Consider the following 20,485-nt stretch of genomic DNA (forward strand, 5'->3'; position numbering starts at 1 on the left):
TTAAAACTAAGCTCTGCACCTTTGTGGAAGCCCGGTTAGCTCAGTCGGTAGAGCATCAGACTTTTAATCTGAGGGTCGCGGGTTCAAGTCCCTCATCGGGCGACCAAAAACTTTTTGTTTCATTTTCTTTTCCTTTTTTCTTTTCTTTTTTTGTACAAGGTAAAATGAAAAATGCTCTGTTTTAGGCTTTCTGTTATGTTTTTGTCGAATTTTGTAACTCTTTATTAAATTTTAAGCTGACGTTTCATTCAGACTTCCATTTTCATAACCTTTGAAGGTCTATCGTGAGAAAATTTTTTTTAAAAATCTTACGTTTAATAATAAATTTTGAGAGCTCGTTTTAATTTACAAATGGAAAAGTCTTCCATAATGAATAACTTTATTTAGTTTAGCAAAGAGCAATTTAGCTAATTTCCTCGATGCCGGAAACAAGACAAAGCCGATATGAAGCAGCTGAAAGTTTGCTGTCGAAAATGATTGGTTGTTTCATAGCTAATCAACCAACCAGAAGCGCTGTTTTGTATTCTTCTCATATGAACACCTTTCGCCGCCATATTGCAATTATTTTGTTGAAAAGAACAACATGGCTTCGAGTCCGTCTGTAGAGGCCGAAGACGAGGAATATATGAGAAAGCTAGAAACTATCAGAGATATAAGGTAATGATTATTAAGATTATTTAAGCTTAAGCAGCTAAATTTTCGAATTTTTTTTTGGCGATGGCTTCAGTTTTGTCATTGCAGCTTTCATGACATTCAATGAAAGTAGCCATTCAGCCATCGACTTTTGTATCAAGCTTAATTTCACTTTGTTAAACGTGCTAAATTATACCTCCTTGAATGCCCACTGATATTAAAATTAAGGCATACAAACATGCATCGAGAAAGTACCCTTCTGAAAATCGGGAAAATTAAGTTTGTTCTCGTCCTTAATTTATATTTTAGCATTGTACTTTTCAATTTTTAAAAGCTTAAGCTTAAGCTTATATTTGAGGAAAATCCAATGATACCTTTTAACATAGGCGGTTTGATTTCTTAAATTCCCCACGAGTTTACTATTTAGCATCTTTCACTGAGATCTGTTTTACCGAGCATTTGAGGCGATGATCAATTTTTTGCTGCACAAACCTCTGAATGCAGATCTCTGTACCTGCTTTAATTCTTTTGTGTTTAAAGTACAAAGAAGAAGGAGGCATATGTTTTTTTTAGTAAAAAATGCAAATCGCAAGACTCGGTAGAAAATTGCAGTGGATATATACATCGTTGATGCCAGCTAGGAAGACTGACAATATTTAGGCTTTATTTCAGTTTTAAGAGACCCTAGTTTATTTTTAATCTTTTATAGTAATAATTTTATCTACACGGGTTTATATTAAGTTAACAGGCTAATTTCATAGTTAAATGAAGCAGGACTGTTTAAGATAGGAAGTAGTTGATTGCGTCATGACACTTTTTATTCAATGTGACAGATGAACACCATTCACTGATAGCATCTCTCTGTGGACAAACATGTCACATGATCAATTTAACCCAATCATTATTTCTTGCATGACATTCTTCTGATTTTCTTAAAATAATTCATGCTCATTCCAATTTGTTTGAACTGGCGTGAGTGGTGTGCAGGGCTGTGGCTAGATTTGTTGAAATGGCAGGGCGGGAGATTTTTTTTAACTTGGAGGTTAAAATAATGTTTTTTCAGTACTTTTCTTGACAGGCAGGTAACAACCTTTCTGAGGTTCTGTTAACTTGAGGTACACACTGCATGATTATTTCCCAGCATTATCACTTTTAAACATTATCACAGTACTGAATGATGTTTTCTAGTAATACTGGCTGAATGGTCAACCTTTTTTGTGTGTTTTCCCCTAGCCACACTCGCAACCACCTTGGTGTACTAATTGATCATCTTTTTTCATATGATAGACAATAATCAATCAGTTGGGGCAATCTGATTATTTTTTAAAGGATTATTTAATAATTTTATTTATTTTGTATGTTGCTGCCTTGGATGTATTATGCAGCTACTTTGCTTTGCTTTCCCTTTCTGTCAACCTCTCCTACAAGTGGAAATAAAGTTTGTTCTTCTGTCACCCCAGTTGTTTTAAGAGCAGCATATAAGTTTATCCAGTGGATAAGTCGCTATCTAGCAGATGGATTGTATTAGTTGAAGTACGTTTTATCCACTGGGTAACAATAATTATTTTTCCACTGGATAGAGTTATCCGCTTTTGAACAACCAGGGCTAGATTCCAAAACAGGGAAAAAATGTAGCCAAACTGGTGTAAAAACAAGGGTGAAGTTAAACTGAAGTATTCTTTCAGGGTCAAGACATCTCAGCTAGATAAGCTAAAATCCCAGCTTGTCCAAGAGCTAGACGTGGCTGAAAAGGAAGGCAAACTGCTAAAAGATTACAAAGCCGAAATGGAAGCTCTGCTGCATGAGAAAATGGCGCATGTGGAGGAGCTGAGGCTTATACATGCTGATATCAACTTAGTAAGTCACTGTTTATTTGTTTGTTTGTTTTTTACCATGGGCTAATGTAGTAGTACAGTCATGTAAGCTGTACATACAGTATATAGTATTTTATCTAAATAATGTTTCACAGAATGAGCAGTACATGCATATATGTGAGCTTGTTTAAGGGTTTACTTGTATGTGCTATAATTTTATTAATTCATACATTGCTGAATACAGGAGGTTTTTACTTGCTTTGAGGGACACACTGCAATTGTTCTTATTGCTACCTCTACCCAGCTTGGGACTTTAAAGTTCCTTGCAATACTGATACAATGTTATCCACCTCATGAGCATACCCTGTTTAATAATTGGCCTCAGTCAATAATTTGCAGCATGTAAATTACTTCACCTCGAATGAGCTTCCTCCTGATTCATCAATGCAAGATGTTTGAAGGGTTTGTTGTACCAAGTGTTTATTATGGCAACCATGAGATCCAGCGACTTTGCTCCATATCAGCTCTTTTTTTTTAATTTGCCCTACAGACTGGATGAATTATTTGAAGTTAAAGCTTTTATTTATGTATTATTTCTCATCCTTGTTCCAAGAGGTTTTTCTCCTGGCACTCCGGTTTTCCCCTCTACTCAAAAACCAACACTTTCTAAATTTCATTTTTATCTGGAAAGTGTCCCCAATAATTTTAGTGATCTACACTGAATACATTGACACTTATAATAAATAAAGCGATTTATTTTTTTGTTTTATTTATTTATTGGCATAAAGGCTTGATTTTTAAATAGGAGAACTACATGTCTTTTTGAAGCTATTTTCCCCCTAAAAACTGGTGGGGGTAACTTAAGCAAGACAATAATATTTTTTGTTGTTCTCTGTTTAACCCAAAGCAAAAGAAATCAATAAAGCATACATTGTATTAATAATTTAGTTAGTTTTCTTTGAATTGTGCAGTTCAAGAAAAAATCAATACCCACTCCATGGAAGGTCATCGGAAATTCCTGGGGTGGGGGGAGGGAGTGTTTTAAAAATTCAACATTTTGGAAGCAAAGTATGAAGCTAAACTGTAGTTTCCTGGGGGGAGTAGGGATGCTAAACAAAAGATCTTCCGTGGGGGGAGTATGGATATTTTCTGGAACTGCACATTGCTTACTACACTGTAGGTCAACAGCAATGTACATAAGATTAAAGTAATTGACAAAATCATCAATATGAGCTACAGTCTACATGTACAGTATGTTACTTCCACGATAAACAGGTTTCAAGCTGAAATAGACCTGACTTAGAGCAATTCAGATTTACATGTACAGTGTACATGCAAAATTATGCAATAATAATGTCCTCTTTTTAGGAGGCAGTGTGGTCGAGTGGTTAGGGCGCCAAACTTGAAATCCGGAGGTCCCGGGTTCAAGTCCCACTGTGGCCGCTAGCTGGAGTTGTTTCCTCGGTAGCCCCAAGTTCAACTCCTTGGCGACACTTGCAAGTAACCAGCTGGTCTGCCTCCTGCCAGTAGGGATTTTTAACCATGTTATTTTAAATTTAAATTATTGGTTTGTGACGTTTAATGCTCGGCCCCACTAGCACTTATGCTATAAACACTGCCGAGGGTACATAAAGGTTTTTTTTTTCTTACTAGAGCTCTTTCATTCTAAATGTAGTGAGCCTGGGAACACACAACTTATGATTCTGACCTTTAGTTTAGTGTTCATTACTTAGTGTGGTCTGATGAAAGGCTTTTTAAACTTTTCTTCCTTCAGATGGAAAATACAATCAAACAGTCTGAAGCAGAACGAGAAAGAGGATTAGACACTCTTAGACGATTACATGAAGAATACAAACCACTGAAAAGAGATATAGACAAGATGAGAGGATCACTGGGTCTTGACAAAATTGCTAGTCTTGAGGAAGAAACCAGTCTTGCAGAGTAAGCTAATAATAATATTAGATTCAAATACAATTTCCGTTTCTCCTTTCCTATGTTTTTTTTAGCTTTGCCTATGTATTGTAAGCAGGAAGACTGGCTGAGTTTTCTAAGGAAGGACGCTGGGGCTGGATATAGGAAATGTTTTCCATTTCTATACCCTTTTTTGGCTTTACCCTCGTATTTTCAAAGAATGCAGAGGTACCTGATCTTTTCAAGGCGGGAGGGTGGATGTAAATTATCGTTACAATCAGGTTTGAAATGGGAAGTGATGCTAGTATCTATAATGTTGATCTGGGTGTCAAAAGGACAAGTTATACACAACGGACAAGGGATGAGTACAACTCTCTCAGAGTACAACAATTTTCTCCAGCATCCTGACCCACTTTCCGAAGTTCACAGTCACCTACTCTCTTCAATACTGTATGCATCGACCCTCTGCATGCTTACTTTTTTGTCAGCTGTTTGTCTCCAGTACTCCCTAACCATTGACCAGCTGAGAACTAATGCTTCTTTCATTGTTTAGGTTTCTTGAGCGCGCTCCTCCTGGATGGAAGCCTGAGCCACAGGAACCCCCTCCACCTCCTGTAGCCTCACAGTTGGCTGCAGCAGCAGCTGCAGCCCAACAGCTCGTTAACAAGCGGGGACCCCCAGGGGAGAGACACTTCCGACAACAGCAGCCACCACCCATGAAAGCTTGCTTGTCATGCCACCAGCAGATTCATAGGAATGCTCCCATTTGCCCGCTGTGTAAAGCAAAAAGTCGCTCAAGGCACCCGAAAAAGACCAAGAGAAAGCATGAAGACTGAGACAGTTGCTTAACCATCATCTCTACAGATTGAGACTTGATTCGCCCCCTTCCCTTAAAACAAACTTCTTACACAAATAGCAGTTGATCATTGGCAATTACTTTACTTATCTCTTCTCTCTCTATCTTTAGAACGATGCTTTTTGTCTTAACTTACAAACGTGATATATTCAACAGTCCGAGGCTTTTTTTCTTTAGGGGCATTTTGTGTTTCATTCGAGAGATTAACTGGTAAAGTTAGTTAAAGAGTCAATAACACCTCAAACCTTCTATACAGACATTATTTGGCCTCATCGTGCAGTGAGAAGAGATGTTTGTGGTGTTATACTTTGTCCGCTCCACAAACATAGCGAGCAAAAGGCGCAAGTGCACCTGTGGAACTTATTCGTAGATCGGTGCTTCTCTTGCCTGATCTTACTCTCTGTGCCAATGTAGTATTATTTAAGTGGCCGAATTTGCTAAAGTTAAACTGGGATATGTTATGGGACATGTAACACTATGTACTGGGATGTGTAACGATGAAAACTCTTACTTAACACAAAACGATATTTATATGTAATACCACTTTTAAAAGGATTAATGGTGTTTAGAAATCATGTAATATAATTGCAGCTGTCGCCTTATGTATTCATTGTTGAAGTTTAAAAAGTGTATGGTTACTGATAGCTATGAACATTTTGTAAGGGAGAGTATATGACGCTTTGAGAAATTGTAGAACCATGCAATATCAATAAATTGAATGAAAAGGAGGTCGTTTTGTTCTTTTGCGTAACAGAGTTAAAGCTGGCGGTCCGTTTTTATTATCCCTCACTTGGCTTTTATTCACTTATTTTTCATTGAAAGTAACATAACATTTAAGGAGGCTATGAAATTAATTTCTCAGAAAAAAAAGGAATGTCCCAGCAAAAGTTGAAATCTCCGAAACTTTCTCCCAGTAGCTATAATTTATATTAATTTCCTAGCTCCCACGAGTCTCCTGTAGCTCAGTGGTAGAGCATCCGAACTACGTAGTAATCGGAAGATCACAGGCTCGTCTCCTGTTTGAACAACTCGCCTTTCTGTTTCCGAGTATGGCGGTATCGCTGGCTGCAAATTCCATTTATCTTTTATTCACTAAGCTCAAAACATGACAACATATTTCTTTCACATTTCGGAATTTGTCAGAGTTCATCATATGCTCAAATCAGGAGTAAACACTCATTTTCGCGTGCATCACTAAAATTCGCGAAATCCAGGAAAACCGGATATAGTTAGAGAACAAACCTGTTCCATTCCAAATTTTCTATTGTAAACAAAAATTAAAAAAAATATAATAATAATTGTTATTAATAATACAATCAAATTCACGATTGAGAAGATAATGCGTCCAGAAATGGGCCTTTATTTTTGCGTTGTCATTTTTAATTTTTATTCCATTGATATTTAACAAATTGAATGTGGTTTAGCTTTGTCTGCACTCTTATCGACAACGATATTCGTCATCACAGTGGTCAAAATGTTGTGGTGCGCCTCGTGAGTCCACAACAAATTTTGACCACTGTGATGACGAATATCGTTGTCGATAAGGGTGCAGACAACGCTAAACCACATTCGATTGTTTTTTACCACAATATCAACGTGAAAGAAAATTTTACAATAGCTGTCAAAATTTTTCGCGCGCTGATTGACGCGAGCAGCGTTGTCTAGACTCTTATCGACAACGAAAAATCAGCCAATCAGATTGTGAGATTAGAAACAATTGTGATAATTTCTTTTTCTATGTTGCGATAACATGGCTCTTGAAAATAATGAAAAAAGGTATTATTATTTCCGGGTGAATGGAAGAACTTCATTAACCAAAGTAGGAACAATGGAAATTAATTGCCATGTCAACGGCCATGTACACAAGCCCCTTCAATGGCTGATTTATCAGTTGTTTACTCACCTCTTTACCTTTTTTTACTCTTTCATAGTGTGTTTATGCACGTCATTAAATAATAAAGCTCTAAATCTCAAAAGATATACGATCAAGAAAGAAGAAAAATACATCTTTTCGCAGTAACATATTGTTATATTTACCGGGAATAAAAGATAAGGATCTGTCCAAATGAGCGTGAATGTACGGATTCAAAGACCTAAGAGTGGCTGAGAATAGATTATCATTCACACCAAACAAAAGATTTAGTTCACTTTCGTAAACAAAAGAGTGTAATGAATTGATTATGTCAAACAGAATAATTACAATCGAGTCATGATTTCGCAGACTGTTACCCGGCGGCAGTGATTCCTAGTTGGCGGTGGGAAATACGCTTGATGGCAAGCTAAATACGATGCGCCAACAATGAACACTTGGACATCGCCGGCATGAGATATGCGACGGCCCGGTCGAAATTGGAGAGAATTTGCTGATTTTGCGCTTACTATTAGTCAATCGGCTACAAATCAGGCCTTTTATAACGGTTTGGCTAACGAGGTAGCAGATGCCTGACGATTTCCTTGATTTTCGGCCAAGCAGCTTTCATTTGTCGCTCAGTACCTTTGTTGTAGTCGATATCCAGTGATATACAAAAGTGTGGCTAAGTTTTAGTAGTATTGTTTACGCCACTCTAAATGGGAAACCGCAACACATCGCCAGCGGGAACTATACATCGAGTGATACAAGCGAACCAGAAGTTCAGAGCACTGCTTGACTTATGGGAAGAAGATCGTTCGGAAAGAGGGCCATGGAAAACCATTCTTCAAAACGGCCCTTCGATTGTGCATCGCAAGAGGAAGGAGCTTCTTCAAGCTAAGGACGAAGGACTAGTGGAAGATTTCAATAACCTTCTCCAAGGGCACATTCCCATTGATGAAAGATGGAGTCTGCCAACGAGGGAGATTGCAGTATTTTTGAGCTCAACGTTCACGGACATGGCGGTAGAAAGGGACCTGTTGATGGATGACGTTTACCCATATCTACGAGAATTTTGTCGACGGCTGGGCTATAATTTCAGTGTGGCGGACATGAGGTGGGGGGTGCGTGACGACATGACGGACGAACATCAAGCAGTGGAGATTTGTGTGTCAGAAGTCCAGAGATGCAGGTTGGTGTTGTATTTGTCAAAACTGCCTGCTTAAGTTAGCAAGCGAAGAGAAACAGCTTCTATCGTGATCGATAGTGCCCATGTTAAAAACGTATGAGTCCCGTAAAGGTAAAGTTTATTCATGCTCTTGCAAGCTTACATTATGATGTCGGCCCCTGGTGGAGGGGCGCGGTAACAATGAATCTTATTACGTCATGCAGCGCAGGTCCGTTAGATGTACCGCGAAGTAATAAATATCTGGTTGCTATAAATAGCTTTTATTTGACTGGTCAAAGTTTGTGATTTTATTCACAGACTCTAGAACGACTCCACTCGGTACAATGTGGCATAATTAACAATTAGACGGCGAGCTCGAGGTTTCTATCGGCTATCAAAGGCGATAGAAACCGATAGCGAGCCGTCTAATTGTTTTAGCATACCTCAGTGATCGATCTATAAAGCAAAAAAATCTTTTTAATTCATAAATTTTGATAAATTTGTGCAATGATGCATGCTAAATCGCGCGCGCCCTGACAAACTGCCGTCTATCGATCGATAGACGGCACCTGTGTAGCCAATCAGATTGCGCGTTACGCCATAGTCGTTTACTGAGGTATGCTAACACGCAATAGACATATAGATTAGGAATATACTAATTTATGGTAGGCTTGCATATGAATACTCACTAAGGATCCAGTTTCCAAATTATAAACTAAGAACAGACTACGGAAAACTCTGTCGTTGACGACCTTTACTTAAAAGTCGCTATCCATATAAGGAAACAATAACCTAGTTTATAAAAGTCACCCATGTCCAATACTGTCCCACTGATACGGACCGTAATCTATGATTGACGGTTCGTACGAAACGTTTGGAGTCTTCTCCAACTGCTTGGAAATTCGTTTGTCTACATTTTTATTGACTGTAAACTGATTCAAAGAAGCAAATTTTCATTGACAATTTCAGATGAAACGTTCTCGTTCAGACCATATCACTGTGGTGTTTGTGACCAGCCAATAAGAACCTTTGTTTTTTCCTGTACAGGACTTGTTGTCACTATATGTTATAAAATAATTGGTTCATGCTTTTAGCTGTACCTGTATCGAGTTATGGATCCACTTGGGAAGTTTGAAGAGCAAACTATGGCTACGCCTTGAGCAACTCTTACGCTTCTCTCGTGCTTTTCAAACTTCCCGCGTGCATGCATAACTCGATATACGTACGCTAGGCATGAATTAATTCTTAATTGTCAGTTTTCGAGAAATCAGTGTAACTAAAATGTCAAAATGTGGTGATTAAGAAAGGCTTTGCTCTAGCAGCTAAGGCCGCAACCCACGTATTTAGAGTCACACACCATGTGATTCACCAATGAAACCTAGCTCCTGAACCAAGCCGAAATAATGTTAATCACCATTTTTAGGCGCTATGGGTATGTTTACTTAGGTATTTGCTTTTGAGTTATCAGTAATGAACAGGTGAACACATGTAATTATGCGGTTTAATGCAGTTTAATGTAATGTTAACTAGGTGCTATCTATTGGTATGTTTACTTTAGGTATTTACTTATTATCAGTGATGAACAGGTGTCTGAGTAATTATACAGTTAAATGCAGTTTAATTGACGACAATAGGTACCTTATCAATTGTGACACTTAAAAGCAAAACTGACCGCGGAAATAATAATACCTTTTTTCATTATTTTCAAGAGCCATGTTATCGCAACATAGAAAAAGAAATTTTTATCACAATTGTTTCTAATCTCACAATCTGATTGGCTGATTTTTCGTTGACGATAAGAGTCTAGACAACGCTGCTCGCGTCAATCAGCGCGCGGAAAATTTTGACAGCTATTGTAAAATTTTCTTTCACGTTGCGTAGCTTTTAATTGACTGTCAATCGAAGCGTGTGCAGCCCTTAGTAGGTGAGACAACTCCATCTTTATACTTTTAGGAGGGAGTCTATAGGGCCGTATATGGTTTGCATCATTGGTGATAAGTATGGCTACAGACCAGTTCCAGTGAAGATCGACAAAGATGTGTTTGAGATGCTCTTGGGAAGCGTAAAGAGCCACAGCGGGGGAAAAAACGCATCTGAATTATTGCAAAAATGGTATAAACTGGATGAAAATAGTGTACCTGCGGTGTATGTACTACAGCCGGTGTCAACGTTCTATCCACACGCATATAAACGAAACCAGACCGATGAAGATGAGGCAAAAGGAAAACAAGAAAGGTACCAATGGTGGCAAACAATAGAAACAATGAAAGACGCTTTGACGAGAGCAGCGAGCCAGATCGATTTCAAAGCTTTCCCCATGAGCACGATGACGGAAGAGGATTTTAAGATATCAGTAACCGAGGATGAAATTACTACTGGTATGAGAGGAGAGGATATGGACCCGCAATACATGTTTCTGTTTCTTCGATCGCTTAGAGGGTTAGAAGAAGTTGACCTCAATAACAATAAATTTGCCAAGCGCTTTGTAGATTCACAGTCTGGAGGTGAAAATGGAGATGACGCAAAAGCTTTGCTGCAGAGGCTTAAAGATAACTGTCAAGAACTTGTGCCTGCAAGCAACATATGCAGGTATGCGTTTTTCTTGTATATAATGTAAAAATGGTTGGATCAACGGTAACTAAGGATTACAAAAAAAATAAAATAAATAGAAACGCGCTGGTAGTTAGTCAGCTTTCTTTTGGTGCGATGTTTTAACTTCTCCAGGTTCAGCCTCATGCAGCCTGATAAGCCAACGTGGGCGTACACGTAAAAGCGTTTGACAACAGTGATCCTAACGCTTTCAACGAGGGCTGTTTTCGTTATGTGCCACAGACGGAAGCATTCCATGGTTGGGAACAGTGGGTTCAGGACCGTTGTTAGTCGTTTCTATAATTTAAAAAGGAAGCATTCCTTTGAGACTCCACTGCATGGTTACACATTTCATGTTACAGTTTTACATCCATTTACATCATATTCCGTTCTTTTTACACCTGAATGATACAGTTGTCCATAACTTCTGTTGTTGAGTACACGAAGGAAAAGATAAGAATTTAATTGAGATTCCATTTAAAAGAAACCTCGATAACCATCTATAGGATGATCGACTATTAATCTGAAAATCCTGAAAGCAGTTAGTGCTCCGCTTTAGAGTACCAGGATTATCAGGTTTACCAGGATTAATGGATTTTTGCCATGGTCTCTAAGTAAATCTAGACTTAGTCAAATTTAGAACCCAATTAAGGCTCCACGGTATGTCCAACAGATTTTTGGGTCCTTGTGATCCTTTTCTTTAAACAGCCCGTTGGTGCAGGAGCTGATCAAGAATCATCTATGGAATGTAAGAGATGCCCAAAGAAGTTATGCGCGCCTTAAATCAGATTCCAAAATTAAAAGGAATATTGCGGATTACAGGCTCCTAATTGTACAATTATTCTTCTGCGAAATTACAGGTACAGTCTTAATTTTGAAGTGACAGAAGAGGGACGTATCAACACATTCAAAAATAAAGAACAAATAAAGACATTTTGTGATCAGTTCTGCCAGAAGATGGTTGATGGCATTCAGGAAGGTTAGATTGTCCTCTTAATTCATTTGTCATACGTATACAGTATTATTATTATTATTATTATTATTATTATTATTATTATTATTATCATCATCATCATTATCATTATCATTATCATAATCATTATCATTATCATTATCATAATCATTATCATTATCATTATCATTAGCATTATCATTATCATTATCATTAGAATTATTATTATTATTATTATTATTATTATTATTATTATTATTATGCATTGCCTTCAAGTTTGAGTAACACATTTCAAATAGAAACCTTATGTAGTGACTGGATGAAGAAACCTTAAGCTTTGATGATCAAATACCATGGATGACAGCAGTCCTTTAATCTAAAAGGTACATGGTATTATCATCCGACAAATTCGTGTGCAGAGCGCTGAATCCTGATCAACTGGTGTCTGAATCTGTTTGCTTTAATTTTGATTAACTCGATGTTTTTTACAGCTGTGGCCAAACATCGTGTGATTGATGATCCTTTGCACATCGAAATTCTTCATCATGTGACGGTCACTAAGAAGAGAACAGAAGCATTTGTTGGGCGAGCACAACTTTTGAGAAAGGTATAACTTCAACATTCCAGCTGACTCTTTTTTTGTTTCAAGTTAAATACTCGGCGTTTTTTGTTGTCCTTGACATACCTTAAACTTTTAAAAGACAATGAATGCGTTTCTTCAAAGACCTTTCGGGTCTGAGAAATGTGTTTTTGTTTAAATTTCACGTAAAATGAATGAATAGCGGGTAAGTGAATCCCAGGTTTCTCGCCCGAAACACATTCGCAAGTGGGCTTTAAAAACTCCTTACCTAGTGCTACTGAATCTTGAGACAGAAAACTTCTTGGAAAAATAGATTTATCTTATTAGATGTTTTGGTGTGTAGAATCACTGTATATTTTTATCAGTTGTGCTGTATTTTAACGAGCGCGCAAATGGTTTTCTACTGTTCGAATAACCACCAAACCGTTTTTTTACACTACAAATAATATGCTGTACAAATATCGCATCATATTTGTACTCTTTTCGGAATAATGTGAACAGCACTAAAAAGTGCTGGATAATAAAACGCCGTTCCGAATGCATCACTAGTTTTATATCCAGTTGGCTGCCTGAAATAAAAGTCCTATGATTCCACATTTCAGGTTGAGTCTTATCTAAAGCTAGAGGACGGTGGAAAGGTTGGTCGTCTATTGTTGTTTATAATATCTTTTATAATCCATCAAATATTTTCGCTCGCACGCGATTGGTCTAAACGCCTCACGTGACCGAATATACCCCAGCTAAAACTGGGGAATATCCGAGGATATTCCCCAAGTGATATTCACCAATTTCAAAAACTTCAAGAAGCGTCAAGTTCGCAATTAAAATGAATGTCAAGATGGGGGAGCGGTTTGCTTTTGTGACAGATGAAGAGATAAACCTGCTGGTCGATAAACCACATAATGTCCGCGGACAAATATCTGAGCATATTTTTGCGCCAAATGGAGGCTATTGTTTATATATTTTGGTCTCCTGACCGACATTTGGTTAAAGCTAAGCCGCAAAAACCAAAATATTCAAGCATCCTTAAGATGCATTACCGGGAAGGTTGGGGTGTTTAATTTCAAGACGTTTGCTACACGACAAATTTTGGTGATTGCTATTCCACGAAGGTTAGTTTTAAAGTAAAGGATATTGAATGCCATGCTCTTTCTTCCAGAGGATCTCCATATTCGTTAATTAAGTCCTTTGAACGTCTGTAACACATATGAAAACAGTAAAGCATCCATGCAACTCTAATATAAATATCGACGACTTTATTTCATTTACAAGGGAGGATAACATTGACAGTCATAAGACAGCCAAACTTATGGGCTTCAAATCAGCGAAACAAATTTTTTTTTAATGGAGAGAAATTATCTTGACAGCTTGAAGCAAACAAAAGTAGGGACGAGTAACACTCTGTATCTAAGATCTGAGTCAGCATCGCACTGATGAGGGCGATAAACCCCACCTCTTCGCTAATAATCCAACTAATTCCCTGCATACTGTAGGTTCGTATATTTATTTATCTCCACTGAATGTTCAACTTGATTCTGTATTTTACATTGTGTAATCCATCAGCCCTTCATTGTCCATGGTGTATCTGGATGTGGCAAAACCTCTCTCTTGGCGAAGGCTTTCACCACCTCTCTTGAGAACTGGAATGGGGTCGATACAGGAAGGTAAGAGGCTTCCAATGTATTAAGTGTCGTGAACCTTGAGGCATTTTGTCACGAAAATAAAATATATGTATTTATTACGAATGTCTGAAAGGCTAGGTGCACAATAGCACTCCGTCTACTTTCAGTTTCCAGGATAACAACTTTCAAGCATCACTCCTTTATTTACCATACTAGCGACGTTGTTATCGAATTGCTTCCTGCTTCCCCAAACTGGTATTTTGTCCATTCTCCGGTTTTAAATTGTATAGAAGTAAATAAATCATTTGTCAAACTTTCAGGCCAATCCATCTGGTAAGATATATCGGAACGTCACCTTCCTCAACAGACGTTAGGTCTCTACTAAGAAGCCTTTGTCAACAGGTAAGTGCAGACGCCCTCCTGTGCCTTTGCTGGTTTGGAGCAAGACTAGATGTGAAATCTGAATATACCAGTGTATATAACGCTAGTGCACAAAGCGGTTTTCTGATAAATATGTTATGAGCTCAACTTTTAATATTCTCCTGTGATCAGGAAAATCCTTGGACACCAGGAAATATGATTTCATAGCCAACAACATGTCTATTTCTCCACGAAGAAAAATAGTAAAGCACGCATCTCATAGACTGCATTGCTAATTGCGAACATCAAACTGACAAAGTCTAGCAATTTCACAAATGAGCATCTGGTAGAAGGGTCAACCAGAGCCAGCATGGGTGGAGAAGTTGCAGTGACAGAATCGCTTTTGGTTTTGATTTTGTTATCGTGTTCTCTTACTGCAAATGAGGGACTAGGAAAGTTGTTCAGCGATGTCAAAAAAAAATAAACAAACAAAACAACAACAACAAAAAAGAGCTCTGATTTCCAAGCTTAGGACTTTTTAGTTGCTTATGATCTGTCTATAAAAATGTTCACGAAAATGTCAAACGTTCGTCCTTAAAGGCTAGCAATAGTTTTAAAAATAAAGAAAAAGAAAAAATAGCTATGGTAATCTGGTTTATCCAAGTTTAGGGTACATTCGGAGGAAAACATCATTCTCACTGTGTTGTTTTCCATGTACCTCCTCTCCTCCGTCGATACAGATGAGTCTGGTGTTCAAAGATACGTCCACATTAAACACAGACAACTACGACCGCCTGGTTGCCAAATTCCGCTCGTTGCTTCAGAGGGCTACGCCAGAAAGACCACTAGGTAAACGAGTTTTTAATTTACTTAAGCAGAAATAGGAAATGACGACGACTGAGAGATTTATAGCCCTTTCGACTCAGTGAATAAACTGTGAAAAAAGCAAAAGTGCCATAGCACTGCTTGGAAAGTCGATATGGTAGGTTAAGTCTTGTTTTCACTGTAATTCGAGCAATTATACATTGCTCGTCATTATCTCCCTTAGTCAGGTAGATCAGTGTACACCTTCATCATTGTTACTCAATGAAAATCAGCTAAAAAATAATGCAAGTTAGTAAACAAGATTGATTATGGACTAGAATTCCATCAAAGAGGATTGGCGAAGTATTCATACTCATAGTCGTTGCGTACTGCTAAGAAATAAGCGTTGGCAGTAGCTATGAATACATTACATACGAAGATCAATGTACGCTAGAACGGGAAAGACATATTACTAACTCAGTTTATAATTTAACGTGATTCCCCCTTAAAAGAGCAAGTAATAAAAAATTTCTCAAACTTTATCCAGTTGGTAATCATGTTACGTATATTAAAAAAATGCAATAAAAAATAAGGGTCACCGGGCTCGTTTTTGCACAACATGGATGGCCTTTACAGCAACTTTGCGACCGACAAGGTTCTCATAACTTATAACCCTAGTAAGCAGAAAGGGGCACTAGAATTTCTGAAAAAGGCACTACTTGGATTAAGTTATTAGAGAAGTTCAACAATAAAGACCCTGAAATACATTTTAAACCATCTTAGTTTTATAAGAGCTATTCATTATGTAACAAAATCAAGAATTCTCTGCATATGTACATACCCAGCACTATCTAAAGACTTGTTCTTTACAGCCTTAAAATCAAAATATTTTAAAGCAGAATTTTAAAATTTTCTTGAAATCAAGACATATTGCAGATAACGTTGTGTAATTTAAATTCATGCATTAAAAAGTGGGGGTCACCGCGCTCGTTGTCGAACTATTGATCCTCAAAGCGCAAAAATCCTGTTTGAAAATCTTCACGGACAAGAGAAGACTGGGTCGAGTTTAAAAAAGGCAGCTCCCCGATCACAGGTACTGTAGAAAGTTCGTTCATTAAATTTATTTGAGTTTGCATGTGTACTGTCTTCATAAAAATGGCCAGTGAGAAAATGACTTAAAGGAAAAAGAAGGGTCAACCGTCGTGCGCAGAAGAGGTGCGCAGTGCAAAACAGGGGAATCACCTTAAACAGTCAACATTTGTTGATCAATATTCAAAGCTTAAGTTAAATTAAGTTATCCTTTGTTTCTTTATCCAGTGTTGTTCTTGGACTCGTTGGATCAACTGTCCGACCAAGATGATGCACGAGCGCTACGATGGCTGCCGATTAGTTTGCCAAGAAATGTTCACATCGTAGTTAGCACTCTGCCCATCACTGGAGGATGCCTTTCTGTACTGAAGACCAAAGTGAAACCAGAGAACAATGCTGACTTCTATCTTGAGGTATGTTGCGTTTATGCCACAATTCTTATCAAGTGATATATTTTTTTTATCCAGTTGCACAGCATCATAGCTTCGAAATCCCATGAAACATTTAAAAAATTGATCAAGTGATTTTTTTGCATGAATCTATATTTCACAGCTTTCTTGTCCTATGTTTAAAGATCAGCAGATTTCGTAACGGTAGTCGATTTCCAGTCTTCCATATAAACAAAGTTTTTTTGTTTCTGTGAATAGGTATCATCTCTGGAATCAAGTGATGCTGAAAGTATTCTAGATACAAGGCTGCAAAACGAAAAGAGGTATCAACCAATAGCTTAACTTCTTCTTCTTCTTCTTCTTCTTCTTCTTCTTCTTCTTCTTCTTCTTCCTCTTCTTTCTTGTTTCTTGTTTCGTCTTTGTTTTTGTTTCTGTTTCAATTCTGTACTGAATAATTGTGATTTATTCAGACACTAGCTTAGTCGTACAATGCTGAGTAAAAGTTGTCCAGAACAACCTTAACTGCAGTTTGTGACGACATACAAGAGAAGGTGAAAGAAAGCTGATCCTCTCTTTAGTGATTTCAATGTACTATCTCTTGTGCTGTTCTGTTCAAATCTGATGTTCAACTTCCTTTTGTCATCACCTTTCACAGGAGACTAACACAAGAGCAAAGAAGACATGTTCTGGAAACCTGCAGCAAACCTACCGCTTTGTACATGAAGCTAGCATGTGACACCGCCCTTCGATGGAAGTCATTCACAACAGGCACACACGAAGAACTGAGACCCACAGCTACCGAGCTGATTATACAGCTGTTTGAACGGTAATAAGTTTGTTATATTAGTCCCTTTTATTAGTCTAAATGAACTTTTAAAAGAACTTCAGTTCAGAGCTGATCGATTGGAAAACGATGAAGCAAAGGGCGAGAAGATTGACATTGATTCCAGTGCTGTCTTGGTGGCGACTCGGCGATTAGTTTCTATAACAAAGAGAACGTAACACTGCTCTTCTGTAAACTTCATAGGATGAAATTCCATTGCAAGCCTATGGTTTTATTTGTTAAATCCTGTAAAAAATGTGAATTCATATGACTTAAACAAGATTAGACCAATGTATCAGTCTTTGTGCTTGTCAGTAACGTGATTACCTGATGTAGCTGTCATGTTTTATACCTTTTTGAAAAGCTATGATCAAGAACGTTTTTCCAACTTGGCCAAAAACTACTCAAAAACTTTGTGACACTTTCAAATTACACCATCCGAAAAAATGCGCTCCTTTGAACGGTCAGCTCTCAATCAATTTGACAACAAATATGGACGAAAATTGAAGAAGTAAACCTCCACTGGGAAAGTTATTTAGTTCTAAAAAAAAAACGTTCATGGTTAACAAATTGTCTGTTATTGGTTCCTTACCTCACAGCTTAATCACCAAGCACGGCGAGCAGTTCGTTCGTCGAGCCCTTGGTTACATCACTGCCTCCAAAACAGGGCTTACGAAATCCGAGCTGGAAGACATTCTATCTTGTGACGATATAGTCCTTGCTGACGAGGTTTTCAAATATCACGTGCCTCCTATTAGAAGGTTACCAACACTCCTATGGACGCGACTCAGAAACGACCTAGGTGAGAATTTATTTCACAAATTACCGCTGAAAACTGCGTTGTCGCGAAACTTACATTTCCACGGGAATTTTGCCGTGCCTTGCTCAAATTTGAAATGTTGTTACTGAGTAGCAAGAACAGAATATCACATATTTCTCGGAGGAAAAACAAATCATAATCAACCTTTAGTGATTTCCCGCATATGCATGACGAAGAACTTGAAAAAAACTGGCCATTTTTTGTTCGAGATGTCAGCGTTTTTAACCCCGGCCATTTTGCAGGCAAATTGAATCACTTTTAGTTTTTGTGCACTAGTAGAGTAATGATGACAAAATTGAACCATTATTTCAAGGTTTCCATTGATTTAATCAAAGCGACGATGAAAATTACGTGAAATTTCCCCTTTAACGGTGATAAAGTGAGATGAGCGTCGTTGTTGCTTGCCATTTTTTGAGTTTTTCTCGTTTGGTATCCTTCTCGGTAACCCTCTATAATTAAAGATTTTTTGTTTCCATCTGGCTTTTGATCACTTCTGTTCTTTGACGCTTTGTCATCTTGAGTTTTTAGAAGACGTTTTGAATTCTTAGTGCCAATGCCTTTCATTGGTGAGCATTTTTTTGTTTCGTTTCGTTCGGCTGAGGGAAAAACCTTAAACCACTTGGGTAGAGGTAGGTTAATATTTGACCGGACAAAAAACGACAATGCTTCTAGCCATGCAGCTACTGCTGTCATCTTTCGTTAGAAACACTCGAATATTTCCATTGTCATAAGAAAATATATGTTCAATTTTACGGAGGAGGATGATATTGAGTTTTCGCATATCACCATTATGATTCCTTGCAGGTGGATATCTGGTCAACGTAGCTGCAGATGGTCACGTGGTATACAAATGGTACCACAGGTTGTTTCTAGAAGCGGCAAGGAACTACTTTTTGAGCGACAAGCCTTTCACAGATTCACTTCACAGGGACTTAGCAAACTACTTTAATGGAAGGTAGATATCTTGATGTTTTAAACGATTTTTGACCCAAAAGTAGCAAGAATTGCATGCCTTTGTTACTATACATTGCTTGGAGCCGCACCGTAAAGCTAACATATTTAAACGGTCATGAAAAATTCAAAGGAGTGTGAAGAAGAAGCATCCAGGCTTTATTTTGGGAAAATGCGTTCTTACAACAGGCTTCTATTCTAGTTCAGTGAACGGTGGCTTACATACACAAGTTGATCCGTGCTGTAAAGAAGACTTAACATACTAATTATATACTATCCACCGAGGAAGCAAACTTGCGTTCTGAAGAAATTTAACTGTAATAAAATTCAAAGGTGGATAATGTGCGTAGAGAATTCTCCTTTCGCATGCTATAGGTTAGCCTCGCTACGTGGTTGTTTCTATAGGAGCAGTATTAGCCTCCTCCCCTACAAACGACTCTAAGGGAGGCTAGCTATTGTCCAGATAAGGCAATCCATCGACGCTTCTTAAAAAGTAATAGAATGACAATGTTTGAAAGTCTTGTGTATTGAAATAGCGAAGACATACGGTTACGTCAGGTTTGAATCTTTTTTCATTGAGACGTTTATCTGGAGGTGGGCAATGTTTTCCGTATCCAAAAAAAAAAAAAACATCTGTAAAAATTTTTGATTTGTAGGAGCAGAATTTTGCAATATGATTTTTAAAGACACCACTCTCGAACTTGGCCTTTTTACTAATTTGAAGTAATTTTCCTTACCTGACCTACACAGTAGTATCTTAAAAAATGCTACTTATGAAAGCAACATAAAACATTTGTATGTTGAATGTCAAAAAGCCTGATGCTATCCCTAATAAAGAGGACGAGCAAACGTCAAAAGCAGATACAGGCAACTTGACGAAAACGCTGCTTTTTCTTTGTTTTGTTTTTTTTATCTTTAATAAGGTGGGCGCGAGAAGCAAAGCCATACACAGACAAAAATGGAACCATAAGAAGTGCTCATCGAATGGTAGCAGACCAACCACTGATCTTAAGTGCAGATGTGGCACAAAGAATGGAAATGGAAGATGGAGAGATGCAGACAAGATACAATCTGCGCAAACTAAGCGAGCTTCCGTACCATTTGATACGCTCCGAGATGTGGAACGAGTTTGTTGAGGTTTGAGCTGTTTCTCTTTTTAAATATTCGTTATAATATCCAGCCGGTCCCCAATGGGTGTCTATGGCACCACGAATCTACAATATCACAAGAAACAGAAAGAAATTGATAAAGGGAGAAAAAAGCCAAATAAACCTT

General features: G+C 37.9%; 2 protein-coding genes and 1 non-coding gene across 3 annotated transcripts in view; all 3 read left to right on the plus strand.

Moving 5' to 3' along the window:
* The first annotated feature begins 29 nt into the window (after positions 1–29).
* Positions 30–102, plus strand: Trnak-uuu (transfer RNA lysine (anticodon UUU)). Its single transcript has one exon. It is a non-coding gene; the product is annotated as a tRNA-Lys (tRNA).
* Positions 103–504: 402 nt separating this feature from the next.
* LOC146482274 (zinc finger C4H2 domain-containing protein-like) lies at positions 505–5,942 on the plus strand. Its single transcript, XM_085107553.1, has 4 exons — positions 505–657; positions 2,319–2,490; positions 4,222–4,388; positions 4,912–5,942. Exons 1-4 carry the CDS (start codon positions 584–586, stop codon positions 5,192–5,194), a joined length of 696 nt encoding a protein of 231 aa, XP_084963679.1. The 5' UTR covers positions 505–583; the 3' UTR covers positions 5,195–5,942.
* Positions 5,943–6,933: 991 nt separating this feature from the next.
* The window catches only part of LOC146482275 (telomerase protein component 1-like), a 35,734-nt gene continuing 22,182 nt past the window's right edge, over positions 6,934–20,485 (plus strand). The window contains exons 1-14 of the mRNA XM_085107554.1: positions 6,934–8,255; positions 10,185–10,820; positions 11,681–11,799; positions 12,264–12,379; positions 12,955–12,990; positions 13,916–14,016; positions 14,295–14,376; positions 15,075–15,183; positions 16,456–16,640; positions 16,875–16,939; positions 17,272–17,442; positions 18,039–18,241; positions 19,064–19,214; positions 20,134–20,347. Coding sequence (XP_084963680.1) covers positions 7,783–8,255; positions 10,185–10,820; positions 11,681–11,799; positions 12,264–12,379; positions 12,955–12,990; positions 13,916–14,016; positions 14,295–14,376; positions 15,075–15,183; positions 16,456–16,640; positions 16,875–16,939; positions 17,272–17,442; positions 18,039–18,241; positions 19,064–19,214; positions 20,134–20,347 — 2,661 coding nt within the window. The 5' untranslated portion in view covers positions 6,934–7,782. The remainder of the gene's footprint in view (positions 8,256–10,184; positions 10,821–11,680; positions 11,800–12,263; positions 12,380–12,954; positions 12,991–13,915; positions 14,017–14,294; positions 14,377–15,074; positions 15,184–16,455; positions 16,641–16,874; positions 16,940–17,271; positions 17,443–18,038; positions 18,242–19,063; positions 19,215–20,133; positions 20,348–20,485) is intronic.

This window comes from Pavona decussata, unplaced genomic scaffold (genome assembly GCF_977016875.1).
Source record: "Pavona decussata unplaced genomic scaffold, jaPavDecu1.1 SCAFFOLD_47, whole genome shotgun sequence".
NCBI lineage: Eukaryota > Metazoa > Cnidaria > Anthozoa > Scleractinia > Agariciidae > Pavona > Pavona decussata.

Coding starts and splice junctions, on each gene's coding strand:
- LOC146482274 (XM_085107553.1), top strand. CDS start 584: ATGGCTTCGAGTCCGTCTGTAGAGGCCGAAGACGAGGAATATATGAGA. Junction 2,491..4,221: donor TACATGCTGATATCAACTTA/GTAAGTCACTGT, acceptor TTCTTCCTTCAG/ATGGAAAATACAATCAAACA. Junction 4,389..4,911: donor GAAGAAACCAGTCTTGCAGA/GTAAGCTAATAA, acceptor TTCATTGTTTAG/GTTTCTTGAGCGCGCTCCTC.